The 12,808-nt window shown below is 49.1% G+C and overlaps 2 protein-coding genes across 2 annotated transcripts; both read left to right on the top strand.

The window, feature by feature from the left end:
- The first annotated feature begins 614 nt into the window (after positions 1–614).
- On the top strand, positions 615–5,966 carry SLC10A4 (solute carrier family 10 member 4). The gene is made up of 3 exons (XM_047857626.1): positions 615–1,210; positions 1,973–2,183; positions 5,454–5,966. Exons 1-3 carry the CDS (start codon positions 615–617, stop codon positions 5,964–5,966), a joined length of 1,320 nt encoding a protein of 439 aa, XP_047713582.1.
- Positions 5,967–7,350: 1,384 nt separating this feature from the next.
- Positions 7,351–11,817, top strand: ZAR1 (zygote arrest 1). Its single transcript, XM_047857469.1, has 4 exons — positions 7,351–8,310; positions 9,925–10,017; positions 10,310–10,384; positions 11,674–11,817. Exons 1-4 carry the CDS (start codon positions 7,351–7,353, stop codon positions 11,815–11,817), a joined length of 1,272 nt encoding a protein of 423 aa, XP_047713425.1.
- Positions 11,818–12,808: the final 991 nt, after the last annotated feature.

The raw sequence follows: 12,808 nt of genomic DNA, 5'->3' as shown, positions 1-12,808 counted from the left end.
ATGAAAGCCAGATATTGTGTCTTGCTACCAGAGAACCGCTCACATTAAGTCCGGGACCCTTCTCGATGCTCAGGGTTGCAGGCTCTTCGAACAGTGTATACAGTTCATGTGCATGCATTGATAAGCTTCCTGTGTGTGTGTGTGTGTGTGTGTGTGCGCGCGCGCGCGCGTGTGCGTGTCTCCAGATTTCATTATGAAATGGGCAGAGCCCATCACAGAACTCGATCGGCAGCCAGGCACGGTTTTTCTTCTTGTCCTTTGTCAGCTCTTTGTTCCGCCTCTGGCTGCACTCTAACAGAACCACTTACTGGTGATTAAAAGGAGGGACCCGGCGGCGGGGCGGGGCCTGCCAGGCGCCGGGGCCGGGCGATTGGGTTCACCCTGGGGGGCTGCGCTTTAAGTGCCGCCAGCGGAGGACCCCCGCCCCCCCCCCACCTCCCACAGCACCCGACGCCGCGGAGACGTCAGCGGCGCGCAGCCGGAGCTCCGCACCTAGCTTCGCCTGCGGCTGCGGACCGACGGACAGGCGGACGCGGGCAGGTGGCACCGCAGGACGCGGGCAGAGGCGCGCGGGGCCGGGGAACAGCGGAGCCGCGGCCGCCCGCCTCGGCGCCATGGACGGCCCCGACAACGCGACGCTGCTCTTCGCCCCGTCCTCGCTGCAGCCGGACAACTACACGCTGTCGCCCAATGCCAGCAGCCTGAGCGCCGGCCCCGACCTGCCCGTCTCCCCTGCCTCCAGCGCCGGCCCCAGCCCCGGGCTCAGCCTCGCGCCCAGTCCCGGCGTCGGTTTCAGCCCCGGCCCCGCGCCCACCCCAGAGCCGACGGCAGGCAGCTCGGCGGGCGGCTCGGCCAGCCTGGGCCCGTCCCTGTTCCCCCACTCCTGGGCGCACCCCCAGACCCCGTTCTGGGACACGCCGCTGAACCACGGGCTGAACGTGTTCGTGGGAGCCGCCCTGTGCATCACCATGCTGGGCCTGGGCTGCACGGTGGACGTGAACCACTTCGGGGAGCACGTCCGCCGGCCCGTGGGCGCGCTGCTGGCCGCGCTCTGCCAGTTCGGCTTGCTGCCGCTGCTGGCCTTCCTGCTGGCCCTGGCCTTCTCGCTGAACGAGGTGGCCGCCGTGGCGGTGCTCCTGTGCGGCTGCTGTCCCGGCGGGAATCTGTCCAACCTCATGTCCCTGCTGGTTGACGGCGACATGAACCTCAGGTACGGGCTGGTCCTTAGGCGTCTTCTCCTGCCAAGCAGCCGCGCTTAGCCGCGGGTTTCAGACGGAGAGGAAGGAGAGGCGGTTGGAGAGAGGCGTGGGAGAGGGAAGACGGCAGTGCAGCGAGGGGTTGACGCCTGGGCTTTAGAAGCCGAGGCGGACGTGAAGAGGTAGTGCTGTGGGGGGAGAAACCTAGACGGGGACAGGGCTGCCGACTGCCTTGGGGTTTCCTGCACAGCTCTCGGACCATCCTTCTCCAGTTTGGGCTGTCAGCGCAGGTCCTCGGCCTCTAGAAGACAAAGGGAACTGGGAAGCCTGAAGCTAGGACTCTCCGGAAATGCAAAAGCAAAATAGGGCTACTGGCCCCGATAAGGAAAGTGATCTCATACAGAGGACAATATAATTGAGTTCCATCCAACAAGTCGTGTTCAGCAGCCTTACCACGTCTAACAGGGTGCTTTGGAGGATGAAAAAAAAGAAAGATGTTCTTGCCCTCAGAATCAACCAGACTGTAGCCAGCTCAATAGGCTTTATAAAGCCAGGGGCAGCAGTCCTGAGATCCGACCCCACCCCTCCCCCCCATCCTGGGGTTCATGTTTCAGTTGGGCTTAGGGGTGTTGTTCTCTTGGCACCGATGAAACAGGTTCTCACCCCTGACTTCAGTCTCCAGATTTGCAGTCTCTTTCTTTCTCCTGTATCCAATGTGCAAGAGAGACTGTTGGCACAGAGCCCATTCTGAATTCTGTTCATTCCCCTTTCTGCAGCATCATCATGACCATCTCCTCCACGCTTCTGGCCCTAGTCTTGATGCCCCTGTGCCTGTGGATCTACAGCCGGGCTTGGATCGACACCCCTCTGGTGCAATTACTACCTCTGGGGGCAGTGACCCTGACCCTCTGCAGCACTCTCCTCCCTATCGGCTTGGGGGTCTTCATTCGATACAAATACAACCGGGTGGCGGACTACATTGTGAAGGTAAGGTCACTCTTAGAGAGTCCTTGGTCTCTGACCCCTGGCTGAAATGCTAAGAAGTTTGGGAAAGAGGGATAAACTTGCATGGATAAACTTAAAAAAAAAAAAAAAAAAGTTTGTGCCACAAAGAAAACTTCTACCTTTTGCAGTTGCAAAAAACTCATAGCTTTAATTAAAACATAACTTAATTAAAAAGAGCATAAGTGAGCAATTAGTATTCACAGGAGGAAACATATCAGGAGGGAGAGAGATGAGAGTGCCATTAAGTGGCAACATATTGTCCACTAACGAATCGCGGTGTTACTAAAAATCAAAGCAGGTGAAGTGAAATTATGTGAATTGAACTTGAGCAGTGTTTCAGAAATGCATTCCTATGTTTTAAAAAAGTGGAACTCTAATTCTGAGAAATTGTGTAGAAGGTTTCTTTAAAATGTTTTATTAATTTTCTAAAAATAAGTTGACCCTAATAGGACCAAAAGTAATTTAAAAATCACATTGAGGGAATATCATCCAATGCACAAAATATTGACTTTAAAAAGGCACAAAATAAAAGTGGGTCCTGGATAAAGAATGCAGAATACAGTACTGTTATTAAATCGGTGTGTTTCTTTTCCCTTCCCCATTGCGGTAACGCATGTGGTTTCTAAGGCTAGTGAAAGAATGAGGATTCCTATTATTTTGTGCAATATTTCCAATGTTGCTTTGTTTTAAAAAAAAAAAGATACCTTTTGTAGCAGTAGAGATTTTGTTAATTGTTGACTGGAGAAAAAATTTAAATATTTGTCAACTAAGCTTTCTTTGAAAACTCAAAAATAGTCAATAAGAGTAAACCATGAGTAGGACTCTCAGTTTAGGAAGTTACTCAAATGAAACACATAACTAATTACTGTAAATGCACAAATTCATTTAGCCAAGTGAAGAGAAAAAGAGTTTCCCCAGTGTTTCAGTTATGTAGATTTAAAGACATAATCTTTTGTGTTTTACTTATATTAAATACATTAATTTTAAATAATTAATCCAAAATTTGATTATTCAAAGGAGCTAACTTTTATTAACATGAAAAATAATGGGTTCTTTTATGCAAATATAGCCAGCCATGAGTAAAATTGTGCTCTGTAATAAACATATATATTTTGAATGTAATAAATGTATATGTACATGTAAATATGCATATATTTTATATATTATACATAATATATCTTATTATGTATACATTATGTATACATATGTATACATATCTATGTATACATAGATAATCTTAAGATGCATTAAGAACTTATTAAGCTGAATCATTAAGCTAATACTACAAGATCTTAGGAATTCTAAGAGAAAATCAATCAAATAAGTTATTCCCATGCTAAAAACAGATAAATATACTTAAATAATAGACAATTCAATAAGATTGGGTAACTTTGAGTTTAAGGTGAACCTATTCTTACTCCTTAACCAGAACATTCATAAGGTATGTTTTATAACACTTTTACACTTTTGCAAACACTTTAAAATGAGCATTCAATGTCAGTGCTCACCCAAATGATTTAAAATAGTTCAAAAGAAACTTTGGTGCCAGTATTTTCACAATGAAGAATCAGATTTCCTGTCAAAGCTTTTGATGTGGACCCACTTTGAAACTTAATATCAGAAAAGTTTTAGGGGTTCCTGGCTGGCTCAGTTGGTAGAACATGAGACTCTTGATCTTGGAGTCGAGAGTTCGAGCCCCACATTGGGTGCAGAGATTACTTTTTAAAAAAGTTTTGATTTATAATAGTTTGTTTGGTTTCTGCCCATTGTACCTTTGTAGCATGAGCACCTTATATAATAAGCATTTTAGCACTCTCTATGGTAGACTTTTTACCAGCCCAGATACATTTTAAGTGATTTTTTAAAAGATTATAAAGTATATGCCAGTCCCACAGACTGCAAAGGGGTTTTGCCTCAAACATCCAGTGAACCAGAATCAGCACTTAAACTGTTCTTTTGGATCTCTAGTTTCCCTCACAAACACCTCCTACCCCCATTAAAAAAAAAAAACAACAACAACAACTAGCTAATTACTAATCTAAAGGAGAATGAAGAGAGGAATTTTTAGGTTTCCACCTTACTATTTACACAGCTTGTCTTACTTGAATGAGTGAACTGTATCAGCCAGACATCAAGATGACAGTGTTCTATACAGTCAATTGTACTGTATCTAAACTCCGTTATATGTAAGAATTCCTAAACATCATTAGAGATGTATAGGTGGGATGTTTCTCGTAAATAGATGAAAAAGGGGTGTTGCAGAATTGCAAAGAATTCCTCACATCTTCTGTTTGGTTTTTTTTTTTCTTCACTTACATAATCTAAGAGTTGGTGATTGTTTCAGTGTTGCTATCAATTCCCTGAGATATAAAGTATTTTCAAGTTTGAAAATATCACATACTAAGTTTCATACTTAAAACAATTTTTTTAAATTTATTTGAGAGAGAAAGAGAGCGAGCGAGTGCAATGGTGGGAGAGAGGGGCAGAGGGAAAGAGAGAATCTCAAGCAGGCTCCACACTCAAGTGGGACTTGATCCCACAACCCTGGGATCATGACCTGAGCCAAAATCAAGAGTTGGACTCTCAACAGACTGAGCCGCCCAGGTGCTCCTTTATAAACGTTTTTTTAAATTTATTTTATAAGTTTCATACATTTTAGTGGCTTTTTATCTCATGGGTTAAACCAGAGATCAACCAGAGATATATCTCTTATGGAAAACATGGGGTCCTGTTCAGGGAAGGTAATTTTTCTTTTCCTCTCTCTGTTCATCAGACCATACTTGGTATATCAGGCTTTATTCTAACTGCTGTTTAGAAGAGGCACATTCACAAATTAAATACATGTTCTGAACAGTCAGGACTCCCACCACAGAGTTATGTGAAAGTCTAGAGACAATCTGCTGGAGACGAGTAGACTTTTCTTCCTGTTTTTTAAAACAGAAGTCTGGTCTGTGCTGCTCCCGAGGGTCTATCCAAGACGATGGCTAGTTGTTAAAGAAAGCAGATTGTCACTAGACATAAGGACAGGCCTCCAAACAATCAGAACTGTCCAACTAGGATCTGGACTCCTCCTGATGAGGTGACCCATCCATCCTCAGAAGTGCTTTGTCAAAGACTGCTTAGGGCAAAGATCTCCATTTTGTGTGTGAGGTGAGGCTACATGGGTCTCTTCTCCCAAGAGCCGAGGATTCTCTTGCCTGAATTCCTTTCCGACTATCTTGTTTCTGACGGCTTGTCATTTTCTATTACTAGGTCTCCCTGTGGTCTCTGCTAGTGACACTGGTGGTCCTTTTCATAATGACTGGCACTATGTTAGGACCTGAACTGTTGGCGAGCATTCCCGCAAGTGTTTACGTGGTAGCAATTTTCATGCCTTTGGCAGGCTATGCCTCAGGCTACGGCTTAGCTACTCTCTTCCGTCTTCCACCCAACTGCAAGAGGACCGTGTGCCTGGAAACAGGGAGTCAGAATGTGCAGCTCTGTACCGCCATTCTAAAACTGGCCTTTCGGCCGCAGTTGATAGGAAGCATGTACATGTTTCCTTTGCTGTATGCCCTTTTCCAGTCTGCAGAAGCAGGGATTTTTGTTTTAATATATAAGGTGTATGGAAGTGAGATATTACACAAGCGAGATCCTCTAGATGAAGATGAAGATACAGACATTTCTTACAAGAAACTAAAAGAAGAGGAAATGGCAGACCCTTCCTATGGCACAGTGAAAGCTGACAATTTAATTATGATGGAAACCACTCAGACTTCTCTCTGAACACGGAGATACAGAGGAGTTTCTATCTTGCTGAAATGTTACTTCATATTTATGATGTTTTTCGTCTGTGGTAGTGAATGTGGTTTACATAAAGGGTAACACATGGTTCACATTATCATACATGTAACAGTTATGACCTTCTTCCCGTTGTAAGGTTGTATTGGTGTATTAACCAAGCACTTTCGCAAATTACACATCAATGTCATAATACAACTTGCACCCGGGACTGCTGAAGTAAAGCCTGAACATGTTCATGTGCTCTTTGGTTTTTATCATTACCAATTTCTAGGACTGTTTCAAATAGATACACTCTTAGAAAACAGGGTCTTGGAAATGCAGAATTTGGGTGCACTCTTATGGTAGTAAAAACAAGTTTTGTTTTGTTTTGTTTTTGGTAAAACATAACTTGTAAAGCAATTTGTAAACCATAACTGAGTTGAATGTAATTGTTGTTAGAAAAAAAAAAAGTGCTTGCTCCATGTAGAAATACCTGACAATGTTGAATTTTGATCTGTATTCAAAAAATCCCCAAACAGGTCAACTAAACAATGAAATACAGTATTTTATTGTCAAACCTGTATCAAATCAGAAAAGAAATACATTAATGCATTTGATTACTTGATCTGATATCTATTAGTAATGAACAGCTATCATTTTTCCCCCCCAGGGAACAAGGTATTGTCTTCTCAGCTGGGGACTGATTTTGTCTCTGCACTTATGTAACACACCCCAAATCAATCTTTTAGAGGGATGGTTTGCTTAGGAAAAACTGTAGTACGATCCACCCCAGAGAAGAACAATAGACTCTCCGCGTGAAGTGGAGGGGAGGAGAGGACGTGCTTCAGGGTCGAGAAGAGAAAACAGTGAGCTCAGATGTGGATGCCTTGAGTGCTGTCCCTGTGCACCTGCCCAAAGCGTTCAGTGGGTAGACTTCTCAGAGCAGTTCTGAGATCATTAAACTAGAATCTGAGTTCCTAGGTAACAGACCCAAAGCAGTTCCCCAAACCTTTGCGTTTTTGCTCACTAGCCAGACACGGACACCTGGAACAATCAAGGTATGGGGACCACCTGGCGCAGCTAATCGGGGTAATTGCGCTCTCTTGGCCTCCTCCTCACCTCGGGCAAGCTCACTTACCAATCAGTTCTTGCATCGCAAAGAAAGCAACCTTTCCAGATCATCTCAGGGTGTTTGTGCCGGCCTCCAGGCGTGGTAAATTTCCACACAGCGAAGGTCAGGGACAGGCCACCTCGGCGCGGACCCGGGGACCCGAGCGGGCGGCGGGAAAGGTGCGGATGGCCGCGCAGCGCGGAGACAGGCGGTGGGGCCGGCGGCCGGCAGCCTATTTAGGGCAGGGCGTCTGCGGGAGCGGCCGGGGCTGCGCTTATGGCTGCCCCGGGGGACGAGGTGCTGGACGGCTACATGTACCCGGCGTGCGTCCCCTACTCGTACTCGTACCCGTACCCCTACCCGCCCAACGCCAAGGGCAAGGGCGAGGCGGGCGGCTGGCGGCACCGGGGCGGGGGCTACGCTCCCGCGTCCTCCTCCTCGTCGTCCTCCTCTGCCGGGGCGGCCTTGCCGGCTTTCCCGGGCTGCGGGCAGCTGACGGCCGCCGAGTATTTCGACAGCTACCAGCGGGCGCAGCTCATGGCCCTCCTGTCGCAGGTGAGCCCGGACCTCGGCCCGCGGCCCCGCAGGGCCAGCAGCCGGGACGTGGCGGTGCAGGTGAACCCGCGCCGCGACGCCTCGGTGCAGTGCTCGCTGGGGCGGCGCACGCTGCTGCGCAGGGTCCGCGACTCCGGCCCCCCGGCCGGGCCCGGCACCGAGGGCGCGGCGGGCGCGGGCGGCTCGGGGTCCCCGCAGTCGGCGCGCCGGGGCCCCGAGCAGAGCAGCCCCCCGAGCGGCGCCCCTCGGACCGTGCGCTTCCCGCGCACCGTCGCCGTGTACTCGCCCGTGGCCTCCCGCCGCCTCACCACCTTCCTGGAAGGGGCCGACGGCGCGGCGGGGGAGCAGCTGCCCGGGGCGCCCGAGGGAGAGCGAAGGACCCCGCCTCCGAGGCCCCGAGGCCCCGAGGAGGGAGAGGGGTCGGCGAGGAAGGCGCCCCAACGGTCGCAGTCCGAGGAGGAGGAGGGGGACGACGACGCGGCCCAGGCAGCGGTGCGGAAGAGCTGGGAGCCGCCGGGCGCCGGGCTGCAGCCGCGGGAGGCCCGGGGTGACGAGGCGGCCCAGCGGCGCCCGCCCAGGGGTCCGGAGCAGTCCCCGCCGGTGGGGCAGGCCCGGGACGCCGCGGGCCAGAGGTCGTCGCCGCGGAGCCCCGAGCAGGCCAAGGAGAGGCCGCGCTTCCAGGTGAGGCTCAGGCGGCTGGAGGGAACCGACTCGGGAGGGCCCCGGGGGTGTGGTCTCCTCCTGGATCCTGTCGCTGCCCTCGCCGGGTGGCTGCTCGCGCACGTGGAGGCGCCAGCTTTCTCAGGCGCACGCCAAGCCTGTGTGGCTCTTCGCAGCCGCTCCCAGCAGCAGGCGCCCCTCCAACGGCAGAATTCAGGGAGTGCGGCCTGATGGTTGTTGCTGGCGATTGTGGAACGTGGGCTCCGCAGGTTGGCGAGGGAGGCGCCCTGGTAACTCTTATTCTGAGCGTATTTACTGTATAAAACCCTGACTGTGGGCACGTGGTCCAGTGTGGATTTCGCGTTTGGACCATCTAGGAGGGGTACTCAGCAGATCAGAAGGAGAACTTGCTGGCAGGGAGAACCGATTCCCAAGGATCCTACTCTATCTCAGGGCAATATGGCAAAAGCCGTAACGGTCATTTCCTGGGGTCCTGCCTGGTCAGCTCTCCCCTGATTCTTGTCTCAAGCTTCCACCGGGAGCTAGAGCTATGAATGGTCTCCCTTGGGATTTTTTTTCTTGCTCCTAGAAAGCACCCTTATTCAGAAACTCAACACTGCTAAAGCGTTTGGGCCTTCGGCTGTTGTGCATTGCGGCCTGAGCGCAGCAGGTTTGGAGGGCCAGCTGAACCCTAAAGAGCTGGCCTGTGCTGAGGGAAGTGGCAACCCTGGGAAGTGGAAAGGCAGGGGTAGGAAGAGGCCTGGAGGCCTCCTTTGGGGTCGGCCCAGGGCTGTTGGGGGCAGGGGAAGAGACGGGGAGTGAGTGGAGCTCCACAGAAGCTATGTGTAATGTAAACCACGTGTGATCTTCAGTCGTACCTGTCCTGGGCCTGCGTTTGCTCACCTATGAAATTGTGGTAGAATTGGCAGGAACTTCAGAGCGCACTTAAAGGTCTGACTCCAAGCACTTGTTCATAATGTGTTTCTCACCGGGAGGGAAGAGGAGAAGCTCAAGAATAAGGCAGTACTACTTTAGTTCATGTTAAATATGAATTCTGGCTTATCCACAATAGATTCCTAGCACTGTTTGGAAATTGAACGGGCAGCACAGAGAATGGACTTCTGAGTGAACATCTTTAAAGTGTCTTAGGACACAGAATCTTCCTCCTTTTCTTCAGCTTAACCACTTTCACATGTGTGTGTTCTAAAATTAGACTTTATCCTACAGAGAATCTGTAGGTTTAGAGATTTAAAGAATTTAAAGAATTTAAAGAATTTAAATTTAAAGAATTTAAAGATTTAAAGAATCTCCAGGTTTAGAGAAGCCTAGATGTTTGGCTTTTCCCTTGCGTGTCAGAGGGAAAATACCTACTTAGCAACTTGCCAGTCGGTTTGCTTTATGAACCAAGCTAATCTGGAATACATTTTTAGGCTCATGCTTGCTTCTGTGCTTGATTAAGCTATTAGCTCCCCCAATTATGACATCGGAGAGACCAATTCAAACCTTGAGCCTGCGTTCCTCCGTGATCTGGAATGCGGTTGCCAGTTTTGAACAGCAAACCGATCCTTCGCAGCTTCTGAAATGAAGGCTAATTTGGATATCCTGTGGGTTAAACTCTGCTGTCTTTTTGCTCAGTTCTTAGAGCAGAAGTATGGCTACTATCACTGCAAGGATTGCAACATCCGATGGGAAAGTGCCTACGTGTGGTGTGTGCAGGGCACCAACAAGGTAAGAAACACCAAGGAACTGGCAGCTTTTTTTTTTTTTTTAAGTTTGAGACAGAGCATGAGCGGGGGCGGGGCAGAGAGAGAGGGAGACCAAGAATCCCAGGCAGGCTCCGTGCTGTCAGCACAGAGCCCAACACAGGGCCTGAACCCACAAAACAGGGAGATCATGACCCGAGCCGAAAGCGAGTCGGACGCTTAACCGATGGAGGCACCCAGGTGCCCCTGAACTGGCAGCTTTTTGACATTGAGTGTTGAGAGGGTTTTGCTTTAAGTGTTTTCCTCTCTCATCACAGGTTTACTTCAAGCAGTTCTGCAGAACTTGTCAGAAGTCTTATAACCCTTACCGGGTGGAGGATATCACGTGCCAAGTAAATTGAATGTTCACATTTTGTGTCTGAACTGGGTAGTTGGTAGAGGGTTTGGGTGTAGTTTCTTGAAGGTATTTCTTTAAAGAGGCTAGGTTCCCAGTGACCTAGGTTTTGACTGCTTTTCGGTGGAGATTATGGAAATAATGCTCAACTGGGAAACGGGGTCTTGGGGTCTTGTTTCCTTCTGGTCATGTTCATCTCCTTAGAGCCTATTACCTCACCTGCAACATGGAAGAAGGTCTGCCTTACCTGGTACTCAGTCAGTCTAACGTGAGAAAGCAGATCAAAAATCGAATACGTATCTACTAACGTGAGGTGGTGAAAGTTGTCTGTTTAGCCCAAATGCTTTTTATGAAGCACATACCCAAGTTAGGGTATTTAGGAGAAGCATGGGTTTTAAAGTTTGTCTTGCCTGAGTGCTGGCAAAGGGAGGATGACTTCTGTTCAAGTAAATCTAAGCTGCCCAGCTTTCTGGGGCTAACTCGTAACATTGCAGGTTTACTATTAACTGTAAGCTGCACTGTGCTCAGGGGCTTAGATAATCTAAGAGGTGACTGAACTTGCCTGTCAGCACACAGCTAGTGGAGCCTGATGTGTCCCGTTGACACAGCCTAATCCGTGCACTCCAATCAGGTTGGATGTTGGAAGCCTCACACGCTACGGTGGGGGGGAGAGAGCCCAAGTGTGGGAAAATGGTGTCAACCCCCTTCGATCGGGGCAGAGCAGGGTCAAGTTCTAAAGTGGGATGGATCCCTTAACCGCTCGCTCTTGCCTCCGTGGTTGCTGCACTGCTTTCAGTGTCCGATTCGGGTCAGTTGTAGCAGGTGGAGGTGAGGGCAAGGTCCGTCCCCGCCCCCTAGCCGCCCCCTAGCCGCCCCCTAGCTGCCCCCTCCCTCCCCCTCCCTCCCCCGGTGCCAGGCTTGACCCACAGCTTGCTCCTAATCCCTGGCCTCACACTTTAGCTTTCCTCATCCGACTCCTCTCCCATGCTTGCTGCTTCTCCACCCTTCAAGTGCAGGAAGAGCTTTCCTTTTAGATAACTGTATTTCAAAAAGTTCACAAGTCCAAACTGAATCCTAAGCAACATGAGACCACGACCACCTGGTTAAACACTCTCTATTCTTTATCCTCCCCTTGCTGGAAGGGGTGCAGACAGAACAAGATTAGCACAGGGCCTTGCTTAGAGCGTGTTCAGTAAGTGTTTGGATGGACTAGAAAAAAAACTTTGAAGTTTGAGGAAGTGACCATGGGTTTATCTTCTGTATGTGCTTCTCACTTTGGTTTTTCAGAGCTGTAAACAGACTAGATGCTCCTGCCCTGTAAAACTCCGCCACGTTGACCCTAAACGGCCCCACCGTCAAGATTTGTGTGGGAGATGCAAGGGCAAACGCCTATCCTGTGACAGCACTTTCAGCTTCAAATACATCATTTAAATGAATGTAAACGGATGGGCCAACTTGAACGTGAGCTAGTGAAGCAGACACGTTAGCTTTTTTCCGTGCTCCTTCCTTATGCCTCTCCTTCTCAAAATACTTCATGAAAGGCTGTATTTTTGACAGAGCCTTCAAATAAAAGTATTGCAAAACAATTGATAAATTGCAGAAGATTTTTTTTTTTTTTTTTTTAAGTTGAAAGCTGCTCATGCTAACAGTCTGGGTCTGTCACTTTGTTAGAGGGCCTCACAGCTGTCAGGTTTCCTGCTTATGTGTGTCTGTAGGGCTGAAGCTTACAAGCAAGATGCTGATTGAATGAACAGCCATGTCACCATTAAAGTCGTTTTTTGGGTGAGGTGGAGTTAGAGTGAGGCCTTAATGTATGAGGAGAGTTAGGGTTCTGACTCTGGGTTGCCCCCCGAGCGGCTGGCTAGCTGTGGGTGGCATCTAGTGGGGAGGGAGGCTGTGAACCACATGGACTGGTTGATCACAATTTCACATAGGGTACAGGTGGGGACCAGAACGGGGTGGCCACGGGCAGCTTCTTTAAGACTTCAGGTGGTAACTTAGAAATAAGCCTATTAAATGTACTTGAAGATTTCAAGTTAACCGACTACTTAGGCTAGGTCCTTGTCCTGTAGTTTGTATAACTGCAAACTCACATAGGAATCCGTATCCTAGCTGCACCTGCCAGCTTTCTACAGGACTCCCAAGAAAATAGTAAGGCTCTGCTCCCAGAGCTCTCCTGCTTGGGGATGGCAGTTTGTCTAGAGCCCTCAGGGACTTGTAATGAAATCAGCTGAGGGTTGTTGGTTTAATAGTTATGGAAACCACATAACTGGATCCAGTTACTAATTATGCCTCTCTCGGATTTTTTTTTTTTTCCCTGAAGTTGTGAGAGATAGGGGGACAGAGGATCTGAAGCGGGCTCTGTGCTGACAGCAGCAAGCCCGATGTGGGGCTTGAACTCAAACTGTAAGCTCATGACCTG

The sequence above is a fragment of the Prionailurus viverrinus genome, chromosome B1 (assembly GCF_022837055.1).
Source record: "Prionailurus viverrinus isolate Anna chromosome B1, UM_Priviv_1.0, whole genome shotgun sequence".
In the NCBI taxonomy this organism is placed as follows: Eukaryota; Metazoa; Chordata; class Mammalia; order Carnivora; family Felidae; genus Prionailurus; species Prionailurus viverrinus.
Note: the sequence above shows the minus strand (reverse complement) of the source record. Positions and strands in the feature narration are given on the sequence as shown.

Coding starts and splice junctions, on each gene's coding strand:
- SLC10A4 (XM_047857626.1), top strand. CDS start 615: ATGGACGGCCCCGACAACGCGACGCTGCTCTTCGCCCCGTCCTCGCTG. Junction 1,211..1,972: donor GACGGCGACATGAACCTCAG/GTACGGGCTGGT, acceptor CCCTTTCTGCAG/CATCATCATGACCATCTCCT. Junction 2,184..5,453: donor TGGCGGACTACATTGTGAAG/GTAAGGTCACTC, acceptor TTCTATTACTAG/GTCTCCCTGTGGTCTCTGCT.
- ZAR1 (XM_047857469.1), top strand. CDS start 7,351: ATGGCTGCCCCGGGGGACGAGGTGCTGGACGGCTACATGTACCCGGCG. Junction 10,018..10,309: donor GTGTGCAGGGCACCAACAAG/GTAAGAAACACC, acceptor CTCTCATCACAG/GTTTACTTCAAGCAGTTCTG. Junction 10,385..11,673: donor TGGAGGATATCACGTGCCAA/GTAAATTGAATG, acceptor TTGGTTTTTCAG/AGCTGTAAACAGACTAGATG.